General features: G+C 39.2%; 1 protein-coding gene across 1 annotated transcript in view; it reads left to right on the top strand.

Moving 5' to 3' along the window:
- Nucleotides 1-24,079, top strand: part of srebf2 (sterol regulatory element binding transcription factor 2) — a 46,998-nt gene that overhangs the window by 8,080 nt on the left and 14,839 nt on the right. Inside the window, 19 exon segments of the mRNA XM_052043246.1 lie at nt 1,205-1,225; nt 1,228-1,391; nt 2,858-2,930; nt 2,933-3,003; nt 3,943-4,066; nt 4,069-4,166; nt 5,255-5,369; nt 5,660-5,841; nt 6,258-6,444; nt 9,890-10,071; nt 14,552-14,623; nt 14,625-14,725; nt 14,727-14,815; nt 15,701-15,867; nt 16,911-17,037; nt 17,040-17,078; nt 18,685-18,778; nt 22,367-22,476; nt 23,094-23,226. Of these exon segments, the coding sequence (XP_051899206.1) occupies nt 1,205-1,225; nt 1,228-1,391; nt 2,858-2,930; nt 2,933-3,003; nt 3,943-4,066; nt 4,069-4,166; nt 5,255-5,369; nt 5,660-5,841; nt 6,258-6,444; nt 9,890-10,071; nt 14,552-14,623; nt 14,625-14,725; nt 14,727-14,815; nt 15,701-15,867; nt 16,911-17,037; nt 17,040-17,078; nt 18,685-18,778; nt 22,367-22,476; nt 23,094-23,226 (2,149 nt within the window).

Here is a 24,079-nt window from a genome sequence, read left to right as displayed (position 1 = left end):
GTGAATCACCTACTTCTAATTCAATTGAAGAATGATGTGCAAAAGGAAGAAAACAACTTTGTGTTTCTACAAAACTATATTTCCCCTTCCCAATTTCTCCCTTTACTCCTGAAAGTGTTTATCATGGGAATATAGTTCTAGAAAGGAGAAAGAAGACTTCTGTCTGCTACCCATCCAAATGGCTCTTCTTCATCTGCAGTACATCATCTGGCTTTCACACCACACAGCTTTCCAGTAGGAGTGCTATTGATATTTGTTGATAAGGTTGATATTTTCACACATTTTCATTCCCTTCTGTTGTTTCTTTGTTACCTACCTTTCCCTTAAATACTTATTTGCTATTTTCACATTATTAGCTATGTGAGGAAAATGTTTCTCCTAAATTTACTTATGAATTTATTGGTCTTGAATGTTTTTTAATGCCCCCCAGTTATGTATCTCCCCATCTACCACTATTATCTACCCCGTAAAGTGCTTTTTTAAAATGTATTTGTCAGATGTGGATGCAGTATGTATTACCTATTCTGATTGCCCCTGATCTGAGGAGATACCTTTGAGTGAATCTCATTCAGGGATATGGAATTACATATGGCCAGACAGGTTAAGGTAGCAGATTTCTACACTGAGTGAACCAGGTGGGTTTTCACAATAATACAGTGTTTCATTGTTACTGTTGCCAAAACTAGCTTTTAATTCCAGATTTATTTAAGTACTTTAATTAAAGTTCTCAACTGCAATAGTGAGATTCAAACTTGTGCTTCTAGATTCAGTGGTCTAGAATGCTGGCTGCTAGTCACTAAACTACCTCATCCCCATCTAGTAGGTCACCATACCATCACGCACTCCGACCCCACGTAAGATCTTCTGATTTTCAATTATATCCCACTAGAATTAAACAGTATTTTGTTTGCTTTTACAGTCTTATTAACATGTTCCCACGATAGTGATTTGTGCATCTGTACTCTTGGAACATATTGCTCTTCTTTCCCACTCAGGACTCTTATTGTGGCCTCCTTGTTCCTCCTACCAAAACTCACCGCCCCTTGCCACAATTAAATTAATTTGCTAATTAAGTGCCTATTTTTAAAATTATATATGTTGTGTATTGGTGGTATCTCATTCATTTGAGGAATAAGAATGTTGTGATTTGTTTTTATTGGTTAGCCTAGTTTTAGTTACTTTAGCCTTGGATTTTTTTTTACAGTTCTTCAGTCCCAGATACAGAACCTGTCACTTCCCCACAGGTGCAGCCAGTCACCTTTCAGCAGCAGGTGCAGGGTCTGTCAACCCACAGGATGCTTACTTCAGCTACCACAGGCACCATTCAGACGCTAACACCAGGCACCACCACCACTGTCCAAACACACCCGCCGCAGGTGCAGCAGGTTCCTGTAAGTATGCTTTTTCCTAATTCCAAAGTCACCCATATGTTTGTTAGATAATATTAAGTCGGAATATCTGCTCTAAAAGGATGGATGTAACTGAATGTTATGTGGAATATGATGCTCATGTTTCTATGAGGGACCTCATAGAAACATTTTGAATATTGAAAGGATTGGACAGAGTAGATGCGGCTAAGTTGTTTTCCTTGGTGGGTGGGTCCAGGACAAGAGGGCACAGTTTTTAGAATTAGAGGTACCCATTTAGAACAGGAAACTAGAAATTACTTTAGCCAGAGGGTTGTGGATTTATGGAATTTGTTGCCACGTACAGCTGTGGAGGCACGATCATTGGGGGTGTTTAAGGAAGAGATTGATAGGTATCTAATTAGTCCGGTATCAAGGGATATAAGGAAAAGGCCGGGAATTGGGGCTAGATGGGAGAATAGTTTAGCTCATGGTGAAGTGGCAGAGCAGACTCGATGGGCCGAATGGCCTACTTCTGCTCCTTTGTCTTGTGAATCTTTCTAACTCCTTGGTTGTATCAGCTCAGAAAGTCAAGGAAAGCAAATGGCATTATAAAATTAAACACACCACTGACTTCAGAGTTGAGAGCATTTAATTTCTCTAAGTCAATGTAATGTCTTGTCTGGGATGAACTCATTTAAGTATAATCTGAAACACCAAGTCCTTCGTTTCAGCATCCAGCGGCACAGATTAAATGGAATTACTAATTGATAGAACCATCATCAAAACATCATGCTTAGCAGTAAAACACACTAACTGCTTTTCTTAGCTATTCATTTTTTTTCTTGGATGGGGATAACAAGTATTGTAAATTAGTACAGTGATGCAAATTGTTGCTGATGTACATAAATGCATTATTTACTGTTACTGCTGCCACATAGGCTGATACCTTCAGTGATCTACCACCTGTATTCTTAACTTTCTGTGTATTGTGCTCCTAGCATTTGTTTCAATTGATAAGGTCCATTATATTATCCTGTCTCAGTCCCATGACTTCTTATTTGTTCGTTAATTTCATCCTGACATATCACCTATCAGCTCCATCAAAAGTAGAAGGACCTAGCTCTTGGTGTTCACAGTACATTGTGAGTTAACAAAGGCAGCAGTTCTGTTGAAGGGTCTACAACCTGAATTGTTAACTCTATTTCTCTTCCACAGATGGAGCCTGACCTACTGAGCATTATCAGCATTTTCTGTTTTGTTTTAGATTTCTAGCATCTACAGTTTTTTTTAATTTCAAGGCAGCATTTAAGGTTTCTAACCACAAGAAAATTTTAACATTTTAATTATATACACCTCCAGAAGAATCATCACTCTGCATCTTGGCTTGCCAAAGCTGAATGTGTTAACTTGTATTTCCATCAGCAACTTCCCAAGGCTGAAAGTGTCCATGATACTATTACCAGCTTTTTAAAGCTTTAACTGCATGAGTAAATTTTATTCTATTCCAGGTTCTGGTGCAGCCTCAGCTCATAAAGACAGACTCCTTAGTCCTGACAACTCTGAAAGCTGATCGCAGTCCGGTATTGCAGCAGTACAGAATCCAACCATCACCACACTGACCACGCCTATGCAGACCACAGCCTTGCAAGTCCCAGTATGTTAAATTCAACTAGAACATTGAGTTATTAATGCAGGTTGAAGTAGAGATTGCTTTTCAGCATATAGTGTTTGCTTTGCAATTTTTATTGGATACATGTCATCTTTGACAGATGCAGGATGTGAAATCAATGTTGTATAACCTCCATGATGTGAATTTTTAGCTAATGATTTACTTGATAGTGGAGCTCACCAGTGGTTTTGATGGGTTAAAAGGCAGCATGTGACCAAGCTGTGTATGTTTGAAGATTCTCTTCCAAGTCAATGAATTAAATGATCTCAGTTAGGTTAGCAGTTATAGGGAATTGGCAGGGACTGATCTTCATTAATCTTTTGGAATCAGGGCATTGTAGGCAATTATAATACTCCTGTTCCCTTGACATTTTAGATAATAAGAAATCACAGATTTGAAGAGGTACTGTCATAGGAAACTTTGTGTTTTGATTCAGAATATCTTGACATCTTGTAGATGGTACACTCCACCATCATGTTCTGTCAGTGGTGGAGGAGGTTTTATTATAAAATTTCTGTATTTCAGTTTCTCAAACTATTGGATACACAGAGCTCATTTTAATCATCGGGTGATTAATTCTTCAGACCTTACCTCAGTTTCAACCTCAGTGTTAGATGGAACACAGTACAGCATGAGGTTGTGATGTAATGCATGACCATAACATAGTACTCAGAATCCTTTGCCATGATTCAGATTTTCTAACATTCCAGTGGCAAAGCTGAGTCAGAGGGCACATTTCCACTTGCTGCTCTTGCATCTGTTTGTGGAAAGAGGGTTGGGAGTAAATTACTCGGCATGTCTTAGGGGACCTAAAGTGGAGGCAAAAGTATGTCAGCGAAGGTTTTATTGCAAGTTTGAATTTTTTAAAAGTTGAATATTTATTAAATGTTTGTATTAAGAACTAACGTTACGTTTTCATCTCAGACATTGGTCAGCAGTAATGGAACTATATTGACTACCATGCCAATGGTGGTTGGGCCAGAAAAGGTTCCAATCAAGCAGATTGTTGGAAGTGGAAAAGCCCCAGTAGAGGGGCCAAAGGAGGGTGAAAAAGAACAACACACAACATAATTGAGAAGCGTTACAGATCATCAATCAATGATAAAATCATAGAACTCAAGGATCTTGTGATGGGGACGGAAGCTAAGGTCAGTCAGTCAATTATTTTTATATACAGGTTAGTGCATTATGATGTGTTATGTTGTAAAGATATTAACTTACAAGGATTAAAAGAAATAGATGCTAATGTTAAATAAGTCCTATACCATAGGTTGTGTTTCATCCAGAATCATCAGAGCTCATAATATCTTGGGTTTAATTTCTGGCTTTCAGATTCTCTGCATGCTGCATCTGGCAGGGAACCAGAAGTGTACTGTAAGGAGCTTTGCTCTTTAAGGGAAAAGCAGAACTATAATCTAGAACATTAACAGAGTTTTGAGTGTGGGTATTTGGAAACGATGTGTGGCTGAATGGCCTAATATTCATTGTTCACATATGAACTATGTTGATAAAGTACCTGATATTCAGCAAGCACCAGCAACGTCAGTTCAGGAGGCTAGCTTTGAAAAAATACTTTTAAAGTACAGAACTTGTGCACAGTTATAACTGAACATTACTTGTTAGAACAGTTTATGTGGGAATTTCCACAAAGCTGTTGGATTTTGATCTACAGATGAAGGATCATGTGCTAAGTTAGGCTGGTGCATGACATGGAGCTGGAGTTTTTTTTGTTTTTTTTTAACTGGCCTTTCTCACTGTACACTTCCTCACCACTATCAGCAACACTGAGTAATAAGAAGAGATGGTGCAATTTGTATTAGTTGGCAATAAGTTAAGTAGTCAAGGCATCAAACATAGTTTGCAGTATGTTCTATGACCCTTTCATTAAACTTCATAAAAATGCAAACATACATTAATTTGAACAACAACAGATTATATTTATGTAACACCTTTAACATAGTTAAAACGTCCCAAGTATTTCATGGAAGCATTATTGGACAAAATTTGACACTTTGCAAGATAATAAAATGTTAAAAGCAAAATAACTGTTCATTTATCTCAATAACTGTACATAGGAAGAGGCTGTACACATATTTTCCTACAAGGTTACAACTATTTTACTACTTAATTCGGTTGAAAATGGTGTATGACATTACGCAATTTAAGGTGATAGTACAACTTTTTCGAAAACACTGTTACACTTACAATGGAATAACTAATGTGATATATTTTGCAGATGAACAAATCTGGAGTTCTAAGGAAAGCCATTGATTACATTAAATACCTGCAACAAACCAACCACAAGCTACGACAGGAGAACATGGCACTGAAAATAGCCAATCAGAAAAACAGTAAGTTTTGCCAGTTTTATATCAAAAGGGAAGATCCTACTTCATGCAGCTCCTCAAAGGCAAACATATGAATGTTAACTTTTTCTATTTTCGATTCTAGCCATTTACAGTTCATTGAATTTAAACACACTTGGATTCCTCCTTTCTGCATGCATGTACTTAACGTTAATACTTGAGAGAAATCTGGTTTAGACAAGATGCTTCACAAGTAAAATATAAATTGATTTCTCATATAAGTAATTGTAAATCAAAACAGCAGATTTAAATCTTTCCTCTTTACATAATTACAGAGGGTCTGAAAGGATCTGAGATTTCCAGCCTGTTGGACATTGATGTTGACCTGAAGACTGATGACTTCAAATCACATTTACTGATCATGTCACCTCCACCTTCGGATTCTGGCTCCCCAGGCACTTTCTCACCTTGCTCCATTGATTCTGAACCAGGAAGCCCTCTTCTCGATGAAGCAATGGTAGCAGCCATTTTAGTATATTTTTTTAATATAAAGAAACTTTTAAAAAGCTTCACTCCTAAGATTTATATTTTTATTTAAAAAGTTTGTTAATCCTGTGTTTCTACACCTTGATCTTAGTTTTGCTGATCTTCCATTCCCTTATTGAATAACTCAAATATGTTTGAAAATATCTATTATTTTAATATTAGTTTAATGTGGAATGTTCTTTCTCCAAAATGCTGTATATGGTGGAAGGTGGGATATTAATAGACTTTAATGAGAAAAAAGCATCAAAGGATGTATAGCAAAGGTGGGTAGATGGTATAAAGAGTACAGATCTACCATGATTTAATTGTTGAATAGATTTGATGGGTTGAATGATCTACTTCTGTTCCTAACTATTGCATGTATTACAATGAAACTTTTCCCTACAGGTAAAGGAAGAACCATTGTCTCCCCCCACCCTCGGTATGCTGGACAGCTCTCGGATTCTTCTGTGCACCCTTACCTTTCTTTGTCTTTCTTTCAACCCACTTGCTTCACTCTTTGAACATCGAGTACATTTAGCAGCACCTGAGGATTCTGGACACTCTGGTAGAAGTATGCTGGGAATTGAGCCTGGTAAGTATTCTTTAATAAATGATAATCTGGTGAAATATTTATCTTCGAAATGTCTTCCTATTTACCTACCAGAATTGTCACGTGTGTCCCTCTAGATGAGCATGATTCTAAGGACTTGTACCTGTCCTGTTCCTGTATTCCGTCAACTCACTATTTCCTTTGTTCACCTATTCCAACTGTTCTTCAATGTTACGAGTTAAACATTCCTGCATCAGTCTCTAACCCTGTAGTTAAATTCCATAGCTATGGGTAGAGGAGTTATTTTGCTCTTTGTTTTAAATTTTATATCTTTAGTCCTAAATCAGTGTTCCTCCATTACTGAATGAGTCTGGTTCCATTTGTCCATCCTATTCTTTCCTAATTTTTATTTATTTACTTTATCATGCCTTAATCTACAAAGTTTGGAGGAAGAAAATAATTCTTCCAGGTACTTTTAATTTTATATTTCCCCATTCTAGACAGCATTCCAGTGAATGAGGAATATACCCATCCCTAAAGCCTCAGTATGATTCCTAGGGTGTGGCATTCAATACTGCACACGGTAACTTGAGGGTTCCTTATACTTATAGGCGCAATACCACCTCATTATTTCCCACTGTACTGTATGCTGCAAAACCTGTCCTTCTATCAGAGTTTTTGTTTAACACCTTAAGATTGCTGTCTGTAATATCCTATAGACTTCAACCCTCTCATTTCTCATCTCTGAGCCCAGTGAATCAGAATATTTAAGTTTAGCTCATTCTCTCATCTTAACAATATTCATACATTTTTGGTCTTCTGAAAAATTCAGTATTTGGGTATCTCCTGCAAACTTTGGCATTCTTTCTTTTAGCCCCATATCCAAATCATTGATGAATCCATTGAACAGATGTGACCCAAAAGTGGAACCATTCTTTGCACCCACACTACACCTATAACCACTCTGAAAACCTACCCATACTTCTTTCTTTCCCTTAACAATCTTCCTCCTTATGTCCTTATAATGAATCTTTTCCAGCTGCAAACTCTTTTATCTTTAGAGTGCTTTATCTTTAGTAATCTTAGCATAAGTGGTATCTTGTCACAGGCAGAGTGTCCGTGATCACAGCATTTTCATAATCCACTGTATCTGTTACCTCCAAGTAATTCCAGGAAATATGTTGTGCACAGTTCCCTTTTGAAATAAGTGCTGGATATTTTTATTCTTTCTTTCTATCTACTGACAAGATAATTTCATCCTTACTTAAAGGCTTTAAAATTTTCCAATCATAGGTGTTGAGAAAGCTGCCCTGTAATAACATGGATTACCCCTCTCTGTTTTCAAAGTACTTGGTTATTCTTTGTTTGTTCATTCCACATCCATTCTCAACATAGACCTAAAATATAATTTCTGAACACACTGCATTTTACTCCTCTAACAAGAGACATCCTGCTAGGGTCTAGCACTACCTTCAATCTAATAAAATATCTGCAGTCTTCCTTTTATCTATTATGTCATCTTTCTGTGAACATTTTCACCTCTAATAAACTTAATAAAGGCTAAAATATTTATTAAATCTTTCTGACAATTCTTGATCACCAATTATTAAATTTTATTTATGCCTCTCACGTACACCTGATTTTTAACATTTTTTTTCTGGTATTTTGGTAAAATATTTTGTGCTGCCTCAGTCATCTTTATTAAATAGCTCCTTCTTTATCTTGGCTTATATGTACTTTAATCTCTTATTTTCCTACATAGTATTTTTTTTCATTACTAGATTGGAAGAATGGGGGGGGGGCGGGGGGGGGAGACAACAATAGGCAGTTTGGCCCCTCGTGCCTGCTCTGCCATTCAGTAAGATCATAGATCATCTTTTACCACAGCACCATCTTCCTGCATTAACCCCATATCCCTTAATATCTAAAAAATCTAGCAATCTTTTTCTTGAATATACTCAGCATGTGAGCCTCCATAGACTTCGTGGTTAGAGAATTGTAACAATTTAGTCCACTTTAGGTTAAATAAAAGTTCTCATCTCTGTTCTGATTACCAATCCCTTATTTTCAGACTACAACCCCTGGTTCTAGACACACAGTTAAAGGAATTTTCATCGCTGTATCTATCTTGTCAAGCCCTATCTCATTCTTATAAACTCATGAGTTTAGGCCCCGCCTGTTGAATTTTCTCCTTGTGAAACAAAACCACCATCCCAGGAATCAGCCTGGTGAACCTTTTCTATGCTTTCTCAATCATAGTTATATCCTTCCTGAGGTAAAGAGAACACACTTGTACACAGTATTTCAGATTTGGTGGAATACAGTACAGGCAACCCCTGCGTTACAGGGGCAAGGGTTGCGTTAATGGAAAATGCTTCATGCCATGATTTTCCACAACACAAAGCTGTGTCATCTGCACGTGTCAAGAATTGCAAGCTTAAAAAAACATACATTTTGTGTTTATTTATTTATCTTTTCTCCCCACAAATTCCATGAAAGCAAATTTTATTCTGTATCTCAAATTCTTGGGTAGATATTTGTGAATTCAGTAAGGGTGAATTTCTGTTACCTGAATGACCGTAACATGGGTGTCAAGTGTAGTAATATAAGACAATTTATTGAGCTCATGGCTGCAGATTATGGTACCTATGCCCCTATCAATACTCTCCTCAATTACCTCTACACTTTTCATTCCCCATGTTGAAAGCCGCCTAGACCACAGTGCAGTGGTTAGTTTGCTCATCCACTCCACAGTCTCTGCTCTCACCCTCACAAGTTGCATGAACCTTGTGCCTGTGGGATAAGTGCAAGGATTTATTGTTACCTTCTGGATCCTCCATACCTGCCACACTTGTGATTACATCCTCCTTGATTGACCATTACTGCAGTATTTGATTTAAGGGAACAATCTGGGTAATTTCCCCCTCCTTGATGCATCGCTGTATCCAGGTTTTAGACTGCATCTCATCAGCTCTAAGCCAAAGTTCCTTGAGCTCTAGATGTGATTGACGTGAATTCCAATGTTTTCTATCAACTAGCATATGCCACTTCTGCAACAAATCACTGGTTCTGCCATTTCTGTCTTAAGATAGTTTTTTTTATTTAATTCTCACACCATCACTTTAACCTCACCAAACCCACACCCTGGGGACACTGCTGAAAAACAATGGTTTTTATCTGAACCCACAGATTTAGTTTCCCAAATACCACTATACTTGGGTCACCTGACTTCAATTAACCAGTTCTGCCTGGTAACCCAATAACCTGGGAGTCCAAAGGCTACTCGTTTACCTCTTTGCATCACTGAATGGCTGCAGATAAAATCATACATAGCAATGCTGTAGTAGATAAACATAATGAGAATATGCTAGTTCTAATGATTTGTTAATATTGCTTACGTTGTATATTTCTACCAATTTGTATAACAAAATGCCCTGAAGCAATTGTCAGTTTTTGTTTCTGAAATAAATACTTTCTATTTTAGAAGACTCCAAAGGCTGGTTTGATTGGATGCTACCCACCCTAATCCTCTGGCTGGTGAATGGCATCATTGTGCTGAGTGTATTTGTTAAGCTGTTCATTTACGGTGAACCCATCACACGTCTGCATTCTCAGTCCTCTGTTACATTCTGGCGATATCGCAAGCAAGCAGACCTGGATTTGGCCAGAGTAAGAATGACACTTGGAAAATGTGGATGCTGGAAATCTGAAATAAAAACGGTGTTGTTTAGAAATGCTCAGCAGGTTAGGCAGTGCCTGTGGATAGAGAAACAGAATAAACATTTCAGTCAGTAACCCTTCATCAGAAGGAGGGTCATTGACATGAAACAGTAACTCTGATTCTCTCTAAGGATGATGATTAACATGCTGTATACTTAGCTTTCATTACAGATTACATTTTGTTGGGATGGAAGCATGTTAATAATAGCTCTGGAAAATGTGTTACATGTATATCCCTTGTAATGAACTCAAGCACTCTTAAAATAAGACTTCATGCAATTAAGGGGGCTACTAAACATAATAATTAACGAGAGACTTTGGAAGAATTAAGCCAAATTTTGAGAAGAAGTGTAGAGATGTCTTTAAGTTATGTCCTTTATACTTTCCCCAGCTAAGGTAAGGGAAAGTTTTGAGGTCTATACTTGTATCCATCGGAACTGGATAAAATTAGCAGGGCTCTGTAATTTATTCCTATATTCTCGTTAATATGGGGTAGTACAGGTGAGTTAGATGAAGTTTCAGAGGTAAAAAGATTGCCTGGAAGTACTGCATGTTAATGGAGGCATTAAATGAGCACAGCGTCACAGCATGATTGCCAACACTGGCAGAGTTCAAAGTCTCAGCATTGAAAACAACCTTTAAAGTCCATTGGGGGAAGAGAATGGAGGATTATAATAGCAGCATGGGTGGTAGCAATCACTGGATCAGAGTCAGCAGATTGAGCCCCAGGCTGGGCGATTGGGATATTGGGAGCAATATTGGGCTTGGGGGTGCCTGAGAAAGTTATTCATTAGTTTAGGCATTGCACTGGGAAGACCATGTTTGGAGTGACTAATGATGGACACTCATGGAAAATATGATCCAAGTTCCTCATGAAGTGCTCTGAATGGGATGTTGCATGGGGAATAATATTGTCCCTCCTTACCCCAATGTGGAAATTATAACTGGTGCAAACTGACCTAAGAATCCTTATTTACACATTTCCCTCCAGAAGCTTTAAAAAGAAAAAGTGATTTTTCAGTTGTGTAACTTGGAAAGAAAATGGTGTTAATGCAGTTGAATTTCTGGCATGTTCTCAGTCACTTAAATAAACTGTTATGACCCTCACATCACTGACTTCAGCTGTTCAAAATGGCAGCCCATTGACACTTCAAGGCAAAGGGACGGGCATTAAATTCTGGCCTTTCTAACAAGACCAGTGTCCCACTTGAGTTGGCACATGGCCTTGAAAGGGTCAACATAGTGGTTTTGCTGCTGTCTCAGCTGCAGTGACCCAGATTCGATCCTGACCTCCAAAGCAGTCTGTGAGGAGTCTGCAGGTTCTTCCTTTAACCACCTAGGTTTCTTCCGGATGCAACGTTTTCCTCCCACGTCCAGAAGGTGTGCTGTTTGTTGGGTCAATTGGCCGCTGTAAATTGCCTCTAGTGTGGGGGGTGAATAGCAGGAGAATCGGTGAAGTTGATAGAGAATAGATTTTGGGGAAATGGTGGGAGCTGGGAATGGGATTGGCTTGGATCACTCTGAGATCCAGCAGATGCTTCATGGGCCAAATGGCTGCCTCCTATGCTGTGAGAAAATAGTAAGACATAGCAGCCTGGGATACATCCCTTCAGGGGCTGGGATTTAGCCACCTTTAACCCACTAGGACAGGTAATACCTTGTCTTCTATAATAGTAACTTGTAGAATTTCACTGTCCAAGTCTCTAAACTCTCCAGCTCTAATCTCCTTCTGATTAGTGAATACAGACTTCAAATATATTCTCTGACTCCACACACACATTGTCATTTTAGTCCCTAATGGACCTTGCTCTTTCTCTGGTTACCCTCTTGCCCTTAATGTTTCATAAAATGCTTTGAGATTTTCCTTAATCTTGCCTGCCACTGATGTTTCATGATTCCTCTTAACCCTCCTAATGTTTTTTTTTTTAAGTACCCTCTACACTTTCTATACTCCTGAAGGGCTCCCATTGTTTCCAGTTCTCTATTAATGCTATATGATTCCCTTTTCTCCTTTTTCCTATGCGAGATAACTCTTGACATCTGGGGTTCCTTGGACTTGCTGTCCTCGCCTTTAACCCTTCTGCAAACATGTTGGCTCTGAACTCTCATTATTTCACTTTTAAATGACTACAACTTGTCTGATGTAAATGTACACGCAAGTAACTGTTCCCAGATCAATTTTGCCATATCCTATCTAATGATATTGATATCAGCCTTCCCCTAATTCAGGATCATTCATATCCCTTCCCATAACTACCTTGAAACTTATGGTCACTACTTCCAAAGTGCTCCCTCACTGACACCTCAACCACTTTCCTGGCTCCGTTCCCTAAGAATATGTCCAGTAGTAGGGCTATTTTCGTACCGGGTCAAAAAGCTCTCTGGGATTCACTTTAAAAATTGTACCTCCTCTATGCCTTTCACACTAAAGCAATCTCAATTAATATTGGGTAAGTTGAAATCCTCTACTACTATAGCCCTATTTGTCTTGTACCTCTCTGCAATTTGCCTACATTTCTCAATCAATCTCTTGCTGTAAGGAGGCGTGTATAATGCCCCCAGCAAAGTGATCACACTTTTTTTTAATGGTCAACTACTAATTCTGTTATTGCACTTGAGCTGCTTGTGCTACCTCAGTGCTGTCTACCTATGAGTACAAAGAAGCATTGCCGTAACTATAGTGAAATGTAATTTCTCAGATTAAACTTATTCACTGGGAATTGTGTTCTTTTGCTATTAATGCTTATTCCCTTATTTAAGATGCCTAGAGAAGCATAAGAACTTAAGAAATAGGAGCAGGAGGAGGCCATCTGGCCCGTTGAGCCTGCTCCGCCATTCAATAAGATCATAGCTGATATGTTCATGTACTCAGATCCACCTACCTGCCTTTTCCCCATAACCCTTAATTTCCCCTACTATGCAAAAATCTATCTAACGGTGTCCTTAAATGTATTTAATGAAGTAAGCCTCCACTGCTTCCCCTGGGCAGAGAATTCCACAGATTCACTACCTCCTCTGGGGAAAAGCAGTTTCTCCTCATCTCTTCCTAAATCTACTCCCCTGAATCTTGAGGCCATGTCCCCTAGATCTAGTCTCACTACCAGTGGAAACAACCTTCCTGCCTCTATCTTATCTATCCCTTTCATAATTTTGTATGTTTCTATAAGATCCACCTCCTCATTCTTCTGAATTCCAGCGAGTATAGTCCCAGGTGACTCAATCTCTCCTCATAGGCTGACCCCTTCATCTCCAGAATCAACCTGGTGAACCTCCTCTGCACCACCTCCAAGCCAGTGTATCTTCCTCAAGTAAGGAGACCAGAACTGCACACAGTACTCCAGGTGCGGCCTCACCAGTACCCTGTACAGTTGCAGCATAACCTCCCTGCTCTTAAATTCAATCCCTCTCGCAATGAAGGCCAACATTCCATTTGCTGGCCTTGATAACCTGTTGCACCTGCAAACCAACCTTTTGCGATTCATGGGGTTCTTGTGAAGAACTAATGTTCTTCTTGAGGATTTTTTTCACTGAGTGCTGAACCTTTTCATGTTTTTTTTTAAACATTTTTTTAAAAGCAAAAGAAGAGTCATTATTATAGACTTGTAAAAAGTGGGTAACTATTTTCATGTCAAGTTAGTTAAGGTTTTAGGGTCTTGTATTTCAATGGAGTTGTGCTGACAACAAATAATATTTGTTTTCAACTGCAACATTTAATCTTTTTTATTTATTGCTTGTCCTCAGTTTATGTACTTTTGTTTTAAAAAGCAAGCAAACAGCCTGCTTCTGGGCCTCTGAAGATTGGGTTGTACTGATTGCGTATGTCTTTGTATATTCTGCTCTTGAGACCTTTTGTAGCAATAATACATGGAGGACTGGAGCCACAGTTAGATTCTGGTCCACTAACTGCAGTCTGGGTTTCAAATCCAGCAGGAACTGATCAAGATTGTAATCTACTGGCTGTGAGTCTAACATGGAATGAATTTTTAGATTCTTAACTCGGTTCCTAGGCAGCATTGGTTTACAGCTTGACATTGGTCCCAGTATAGAAATTCCACTTAAAAGTTCACTGCAAGTCTGATGTTGGAAAGGATACAGGCAATTGCCTTGGTCCAAAACAGGTGTTTTGAGATGGGGGCATGTTGTTTGGCAAGATGGCTGAGACTTTAATCTGCCGCTAACCATTTTAAGGTGACTTGAGATCGTAGGTATGGAATTCTGGCACCAAAGGAATAAGTTGCTCTGATAGACAGAGGATAAAGTGTCTTTACATATAAGTGCCATGTTAAAATTTATTGTTGCGAGGATATTATTGGATACATTATAATAAAATATCCCTTGATCAGGAATATGCCACTAATGAACACAATCATGCATATTATGTTCATATACATTAAATATAGTTACATCAGGCATTTATTTTTCATTACAGGGTGCCTTTATTGCAGCTGCAGGAAACTTGCAGACTTGTTTGTTGGCACTGGGACGCGCACTGCCAGCTTCCCCGGTTAGACCTAGCCTGTAGCCTCTGCTGGAATATCATTCGGCACAGCATTCAGAAGCTGGTGTTTATGCGTTGGCTGCTGAAGTGGACAAGAGGGTTTCGGGCAAGAGGCACAGCTTCAAGAAGAAGCCAAGATGAGTGCACGCGATGCTGCATTGGTGTATCATAAACTCCATCAACTGCAGTTGACAGGTACTGTAAAATGATGAATGTAGTAATATTTCACAGTTCATTTGACTGGATTACTTAAAGGGCAAGTTGGGGTTAAAATTTATGGCTGCACAGAATGTTGGATTTAGTGATCTCATTGCTATTTGCAGGATCTTGCACTGTGCAAAATGTCTGCTGCATTCACTTCTATGACAACAGAGGAATTGGGCCACATGGGTGAATTGGAGAAATCAAATTGTTCTGCCTTGAAGGGTTTCCAAATTCCTCCTTTGTATTGCATTTGCTTATCCCAGGGACAATGCTTGTGATTGGAATTGGCACCTTATCAAATGCATCAAAATACTTCCTATGATGTAGAGCTCAATATGACGCACAAAATTCTGAGGGGTTGTGAAGGTTTTATATCGTCCTCATCATTACCTCCCAAACTTGTTTATTCTAGACCTCCTGAGGTAAAGCCTAAAATTCATTATTTTTTTTAAATGGCATTCTGAAATGCTACCCTCAGTTTCTGTGATTTCTTCTACGCTCTGACACTACTTCCAATCAGAAATTAAAACTGCTGTTTGCTTTCTTTATATACCATAACTGTCATAATGCACTTATTGACTGAATTCCACTGTAGCCCATGAGCCTTTTGGTTACAACATTATTGATTATTTTAGCTGGAGACTCTGCCGTATGATAGAACTTATTCAAGTTATGAAAGGCTTGGACAGAATAGTTAGTAACAGACTTCAAATGTTCCAAGAAACTTGGTAAGAGTTCTTTTTTTTTGCCACTCCTCACCTGGAAGCCAGTGATCTCCCAATTTTGTCTTTGCAGTAAAATCAAATTCAGCTGAAGTGCAAAATAACAAACATTGAATTGATGGGAATTCCTCTTCTCCCTTTCTTTGCAATTTAGATAAACTGGTGCAAAGTCCTGCCAGTGCTATAAATCTAGCTCTATCTGCAGTTAATCTAGCAGAGTGTGCGGAGGAGAAAATCCCCCCTAGTCTCATGGCGGAAATCTATATAACTGCTGCCATCTGCCTAAAAAGCAACTTCAATGGCAGACTTTCCTTCCTGCTTGTAAGTAGATACTTTGTGTTGTGCGTTTGGTTATAATTGTTACAATAATAGGAATTAGTTTGTATGAATGGTTTTGCATCTAGTTTTCTGGTAGAATATACTGTTCATATAGATTCAAGATGGGAGGCACCACGGTCTGGGTACAATACACCAAGAGAAGTCTAGCTCTCTTAAAGAAAATGTTATATTTAAAATGTACCTCTGGGGAGTGTCGTTAGTTATCCATTTGGTCAGTAACAAATCTAAAGCCTGAGACTTTCTCTGAAGCCATAAGGATATCAGAAAATAGTAGGCCACTAGGCTCCTCATGCTACCCTGCCATTCAATTTATCTGTTCCAGGCATCATCTCTTCTGTACCGGTTCCCAAAACCCTCAATTAAAACTTTATCTACCTCCTTTTTAAATACACCCAATGATCCAGCCTCCATAAATCTCTGGAGTAGAGACTGGAGTTGTTCCTACGCACCTCAGTTCTAAATGACCGCCCTTTGTTCAAGATGCTTCCACTAGTGAAAATATTTCAACATGTTCCCTGTTGTTCCCCCTTATGATTACTAATGTTTCAATAAGATCACCCTCATTCTTCTAAAGACCAGAGAATGTAAATGTAATTTCTTTAGTTGCTCATGATTGGGCAACCCTCTCATTCCAGGAATTAGCCCAGTGATTCTTGGACTCCCTCCAGTGTGAACATATCCTTTTTTTAAATAAGGGGACCAAAACCATGCATAGTGCTCCAGGTGTGGCCTTGCCATTGCCTTGTACAGTTGTAACAATACTTCCCTATTTTTAAACTCCAACCTTCTTGCAAAAAGGCCATTGTCCCAGTTGCCTTGAATGCTGAATGCATGGTTCAAATAGCTATAACATTAAAATCCTAATTCTCTAATCATTGATGGCAAGAATCTACCAATAGAGGAGTGGTGTGAAATTATCCTGGGAAAGTTCTTAAGTTTTTATACTGAACTTTGCTTTTGTTACTGGCCTAAATCAATGTGCAAGTTCATTGTTTGTATGTTACTTATATTTTTCGTGTTCATAGGGCTATTTCCTGCGTCGAGCCCAGCGAGTTTGCCAATCCCCAGCGGTTCTGACCCAGGCCACCTGTCACTGGCTTTTCCAAACTCAGGGACGCCGCTTCTTTGTGGATTGTGATTGGTCTCTTAAGTCGTTCCAAGGAAAGTCCTTTTCAGCTCTTCAAGGAACCCAGGTAAGGAATGCTAAGATCCAAGTACATTGTCCTTAACAACTCCTCTGAATTAAAAAGAAATGCACATCTTTAAATTCTTTCAATAGCTTCACAGTTTCTGTAAGCAAATTATCATTTTTGTGCACATAGTTCAGACCACCAGAATAAAAGAATTGTAAAAATATTAGAAAATAATAGGTATGCGAAAGCATGCTTGGATTAAGGAAACTTGAAGATGTAAAGGAGAAAGAAAATAGGGTGGTGAATGGGAGCTTTTAATGACTGGCTCATTGGAGATGCTCTCCATTTAGAAATCCAGTTATTTTAGTCAACACCACAGTAATGAATTTTGACCAAAAGAGGGCAATCAACAAGTTAGGTTGAGAATATTTTATGATGGGGCACAGACTCTGTCCTTGTGTAGTAAATACTGAAATCCTCAGTAGGTCAGGCAGCACATGTGGAGTGAGAAACTGAGTTAATGTTTGGTCAACGTTCTGAGGAAATGTCACTAACCCAAGAAAATTAGTTCTGTTTCACTCTGCGCAGATGCTGCCTGACCTGCTGAGGATTTATTTCCAGCAATTTCTTTTTTATTTCAGATTTCCAACATGTGCATTTTTTTTTTGCTTTTTGGATTCAGGAATTTTTTAGCAGAGACCAGGAACATTACTTGCTCTTCTTTGGTAAACGCCACATGAACAGCAGCACAGGAAGCATGTAGAGAGAGCTAAGTTATAAACATACAGTAAGAAGTTGATTGAAAAGGGAAAAAAAAACACTTTTTTTGTATCACACTTTTTAACACAACACAACAAAACATTATCAGGAACTTTGCAGGAATGTTATTGACCAAAATTTGACACTGAACTACGCAGGAGTTATGGAGCCTGATAACTAAAGGTTTGGTCAAAGAGGTAGGCATGAAGTTTAAAGGAGGAAAGGAACAAAGGTGAAGTGGTGCATATTGAAGGTCTGCATTGAAAAAGAGTCCTCTGCAGAAACCATTCACTTGAGTCATAGTCATAGAGCAATACAGCACAAATACAGGCCCTTCAGCCCAATCAGTCCTTGCCGACCACAGTGCCCACGCAGCCAGTCCCAATTTCCCGAGTTCAGTCCATATCCTTCCAAGCCCCGCCCCTCCACGTACCTGTCCAAGTGCTTCTTAAATGATACTATTGTACCTGCCTCAACCACTTCTGTATACTTGCCACCCTCTGCGTGGAAAAAGTTGCCCCTCGTGTCCCTTTTTAAATCTTTCCCCTCTCACCTAAACCTATGCCCCCTAGTTTTGGACTCCGCTAACCTGGGGAAAAGACTGTTACCATCCACCTTATCTATGCCTCTCATAATTTTAACACTCCTAGAAGGTCGCCCCCTCATTCTCCTACATTCCGAGAATAAAGACTTAATCTTGCCAACGTCTCCCTACCATTCATCTGGGAAATGAACCTAATGCAAAGCACTTGTTGTCACATTTTCCATATTACCCATTAGGCTGAGTTTGTTGCAACAGTGTTATTTTAAACAGTGAAAAGTCTAGCTTGTATAATTCATAATACTCTCTATCTTGAGCTTGAACAGAAAGTGACTATTATTGTAATTTATTACTTTTCTTTTGCAGTTGACCCAGTAGCCCAAGTGAATCAGGCATTTTGTGAAAATTTGCTTGAGAAAGCAGTATACTCACTGGTCAAGCCAGAGGTTGAGGATGCTGGGTATGTACTCTGGTCTAATATACATGGTTGGGAGTCGGATGGGGCTAGAAGGACTAGGTGAAGAAAGGTCATTTTAACGTTTACTGTGGAGTTCTGAAAACCAGTTCCACCTTTTCACAGAACAGTGATTGGTTTTACAAAAAGGTCATTGCTAAATTGAATTTTTTAAAAATTTGTTTCTATATAGGGAAAATGATTTTAATATTGAAATTAGGCATAAATATATTTCATGGAATAACTTGTATTTTCCAGCCTTTCTATAATAGACAATTGAAATCAAACTGCCCTCTAGTTTCAAAAAGTGATACATCTTGGAAATTGATTTATTGTGTGGGTCCTAACTTGAAGCTGCTATTCCAAAAAAATGATCTTGTGGTTCTGTAATATAAACTTCCTCATCTTGCTCTCTTGAGAGGGACAAACTATTGTGCTGTTTGCTTAAACTCCTGCAATTTATTGTCCTTCAAAATGGAATCATTATATTAAGTTACTTTCATATCTCCTACTCCTTTCAATTTTGTTGTCCTTCATTCTGGGATTTAAATCTCCAATTAAATTTCTGTATTTTTTTTAACAAAAGCCTTAGATTTGATTATTTTGGCAGTGTTCAGTCCTGCCCCAGTACTGTCACTTCTGGCGATGAAGGCAAATTATTGTAACCAAAGTTAGTCTGAAAATGGTTTACTGTTATAAATTTTCTTATTCACAAAGATTACTTGTGAATATCCAGAATGCCATTTTGGATTCAATCAGGCTTTTGCCAGTTTTGAAATAAGGGGATAAGTGGGGATATTGAAAAATTTCCAAAATTGTTTCAGGAACCAGAAAAAAATATAATTTACTCTATAATCAGCTGAGTTGAACCTGATCTTAAGTAGAAGACCGGGATAAGATGCACATTCCTCTAGAACACATCTGTTTTCAAACAAAAAAAGATTCATAAATTCTCTACCCATCCATAAGAAATAGTAGGCATTCAGCCCCTCTTGCCCACTCAACCACTCAAAATCATATCTCAGTACCACTTTCCTGCCTAATTCCATAACTCTTGGTTCCCTTAATATCCAAAAATCCATTGAACTCTTTCTTTAATCTACTCGGCGTCGGAGCCTCCACGGTCCAATTGGGTAGAGAATTCCAAAGAATCACTACCCTCTGGTTGAAGACATTTCTTCTCAACTCTGTCCTGAATGGCCATCCTGTTATTTTTTTTTGAGACTGTGATTCCTGCTTCTAGACATCCCAGCCAAGGGAAACCTCACCCTGCGCTTACCTTGTTAAGCTCTGTAAAAAAAAAATAATAATAATAATTTGTATATTTCAAAGAGATCACCTCTCATTCTTCCAAACTCAAGAAAGTACAAGCCCAGTCAACATCAGTTCTCGTACGATAAAGCCACTATTTCAGGATTCAATCTTGTGAACTTTGATGCACTCAGTTGCACGTATATCTTTACCAAGGTAGGCAGACCAGACCTGTACATATTATTCCAGATTTGGTCTCACCAAGGTCCTGTATAATTGGCCCAAGACATCTCTACTCTTGTACTCAAATAGCACTGAAGGCCACCGTACAATTTGCCTTTCCAATTGCTGCTGTACCTTGGAAATAGTTCTCTCAAATGGATGCTTGTATTATGTGGTGGTGAATGACGAACCTATCTGCTGAACAAAATGAACCAGAACAACTTTGAAATTTATATTGATACAATTGGCTAATGTTTATGCTTTTAGCTTTATAAAAGCAATGGCCCATTTTAAATATGGATTTTCTTTTTAAATGATGGAGCTATACTGTACAGAACTAACTATACAAAAAATTAATTTTGAATGCAGCAGTTCAAATTTACCCTTTGAGAAGCAAACAGATCATCATAAGCATCCTAAGATTAATCTTCAAATCCCAGGGTGAGATTAAACCACCTGTCCACTTATAATTTTCTCCAGTTCTTTCCAAACACATCTGCTATTCTAATTTGTGTCTACTGTTTATCCTTCTCAACCACAAACACATTCACTACCTGTTAAGGACAGAATTTTCGGTCACTGCACCCTGTGGTTCCATGTAGTCATTCTCCCACCTTTCACACTCTCTTTAAAACTTTGGGACTTTGGTCTCAATCAGGAACTTCTCTTCTGTGTTCTGCTCATCATTCTGTCAAGCAGTAAGGTTTTTTTGGTACCATTTATGCAGCAAGTGTGGGTGACAGACTGGTTAAAGTAACATCATCAGAAATGGAACATGGCTGCCAAGATGTGCAGCACTGTGGCACGGCAGTTAGTGCTATTGCGTCAGAAACCCACATTTGATCCTGACTTTAGGTGCCGCCTGTGCGAAGTTTGTGCAATCTCCCTGTGACTCATGGGTTTCCTCCTGCATCCCATAGATTGATTGACTACTGTAAGTTATCCCTTGTGTAGATACATGACAAAAGAATCCAATAGGAGTTGATGGAAATGCGAGTGAGAATAGGCTATAGGGATACAGGGAAATAAGGAGGGTGAATGGGCATAATGGTATTTGTCACTTGGGAGCTGGCATAGACCAGATGGGCCAAATGGCCTCCTGTTTCATACTAAGTAGATAAAATTCTAGGCTGCGCCAGAGTGTAGTGTAAACAGGGCAATGATGACTGACTGTTTTAGTTGTTAGTCAACTGGGAAAACTGTTGCTCATTTTCCCAGCTGAAAATGTACTGCTTTCCTGAGACAGGACTGGCAAAGTGCTCTGGGAGATAACCACGAGACAAGTTGGTATCTGGTGCACCATGACAGAAATGTCTGGATGCTTTTGCAGGGCTTGGTGTGCAGTGGATGAACCAGAAAGTGATTTAGGTGGCGGGGAGAGGTGATGGTTAGAGGTAGCCCATGCTGGACCTCTAGAGAAGGTTCAGTAGTGTACTCTTAGGGATTGGGGAAGCAGGGAGTAGGTGGTTGTAGTGTATTGGAAAGGGAGGGGAGGCCCAAAATGTGTTTGGATACGGGAATGGAGATTAGGACTGGCAGCAAATGAGATGACGTGATAACCACATGGGAGTTGCAGGACATGCTGGAGATCAGAGGGGAGATGGGTGGGGAGGGAAGCAGGGGAGACCCATGGATGTAGGTCAGTCATATCACAACACAGTTTGGTGCTAAAATGTGAAAATCATGGATCTCCCAGTGACTGCATAGTCCAATTCTCTCCAGAGTGCTCCAAAAGGAGCTTTGTATGGGAAATAATGTTGTCCTGTGTGTCTCTAAATGGGGATTGTGTCAGGGTCGCCAGGGTAACTGTTAAGTCCAGTCAGATTTTTCAAGAGATGGAAACAACCTGGAACGTTGGAAAACAAACCTACTTTGAAGTGCATAGCTATGGAATAAAATTACATAATGCAATTGAATTTCTGAGCCGTTGTCTTCCCATTTGGGTGATAGCATTGTACATAAAACACAGCTGTCTGGTCTGAAAGTATTTGTAGCCACTTCTGAATTTGTTTGATATGAATGTCAGTTGTTGCTGAGCAGACTTGAATATGTTTGTGGGATCTCTAAGTTTCTGAACTGAAACTTTATAGTGTATTAACCAACCTGTACTGTCTGTTGCAGAGAATTCTCCAATGCTTTTGAGTACTTGCAGTTACTTAAAACATGTGCTGACACAGCTGGAAATTGGGCACAGGCGTTTTCCATTGAATCCAGTCTGAGGAGGACCGCAGGTGAGAGCTCAACATTTGGAATGACCTGATCTATCCTTGCTTCAATAAATTTAAAATGAGTGGAATAAATCAATTAATAAGGGGGTGAAGTGGGAAATGGCAGTGCTCCCTAGCATCCTCTCCCTCCTTTGAAGGAGCATATTCTTGATGACTTAGCAATTGAGACCATGCAGAATTTAATTTTTGAAGGGTACAGAACTAATGCGGGCAAATGAGATTAGTGTAGATGGATAAAAAGGTCAGTGTGGACACAGTGAGCCGAAGGGCCCACATCTGTGCTGTACGACCCTGATTTCCAGTTCTGTCACCCCTTCCAGCTGAAGCCACAATACTTTTTGTGCAACATGTGCCTTTCCCTTGACTTATCCTGAGTCCCTGTTATCACCCATCTCAGCCAATGTTTGATAGATTGTTAACAGAAACTAAGACCAATGTCTGAAACTACTTTGTATAATTTTGTCAGCTATCCATCAGTATTTTTAATTAATAGGAAGAACGTTTTACTCAAAAACTCAAGGAACGTATGTTATATATATATAAACAATGTAAGCATGTTTCTTTGGGAAAAAAAGTAACTGCTTGTGTCTGTAAATTAAATTTTCATGTCACTTTTTCAGGTCCAGATCCTGTGAGTAAATGGTGGACATTAGTTGTTGCATTTGCCGTACACTGGCTTCAGGGTGATGATTCAACAGCAAAAGGAATGTTTACTGAAGTAGAGCGAATACCCAAATCTCTGCAGATTTCTGAGTATGTCAATGTTCCAATTTTCTCACATTAAGTGAAGGTTGATAGTTTAAGCAGCAGGATATGATTATGGAAGTGGAATAACCCCCTTGCAGGCACAGATGGAAGTTGCTTCAAAATGTTCTAACTTTAAGGAAAGGCCTTGGTCAGTTTCTTAAGTACAGGAACAGGAGGAGGCCCTTGAGCCTATTCCATCATTTAGTTAGGTAAAGGCTAATCTGCAGTTCCTGTTCCCATATTTTCTTATGACACAGAAGGAGGCCATTTGGCTCATTGAGTCTATAATGACTCTCAGAGCAATTCCATCATTATATTCCCCCACATTATCCTGTAACCTATTCCCACTTGCTTACCCATCAACTTCGCTGTTATTCTTTTACGAGCCACCGACAGTATAGGTAATTTACACTGGCCAAGGAACCTAACTACCATCTTTGGGATGTGGGAGTATTGTGAGAAAAGGTTCTTTCGGATCTCAAAGGCAGAGGACTCTGGACACAGTCTTTGTAAATAAGTTCCTTTTTTAAAATACAAAGACAAATGCGGGAACAGAGTGAACGGGAATGGATGCACGCTCACACACGCGCACTCAGGTGATCGCGAAACTTGAGGGGAGTCACAACAGGGGTGAAGTGTGCGCGGGCACACACACACACACACACACACACACACACACACACACACACACACACACACACACACACACACACACACACACACACACACACACACACACACACACACACACACACACACACACACTGAACTAGTTACGATCAGGGAAAATGCAATACGGTGCCTGAACCCCCTGAATCTCGACAAGCATCGGCTCTACACTACTGGGAATCTACTTAAG

Source organism: Pristis pectinata, chromosome 33 (genome assembly GCF_009764475.1).
Source record: "Pristis pectinata isolate sPriPec2 chromosome 33, sPriPec2.1.pri, whole genome shotgun sequence".
Taxonomy (NCBI): domain Eukaryota; kingdom Metazoa; phylum Chordata; class Chondrichthyes; order Rhinopristiformes; family Pristidae; genus Pristis; species Pristis pectinata.
Note: the sequence above shows the minus strand (reverse complement) of the source record. Positions and strands in the feature narration are given on the sequence as shown.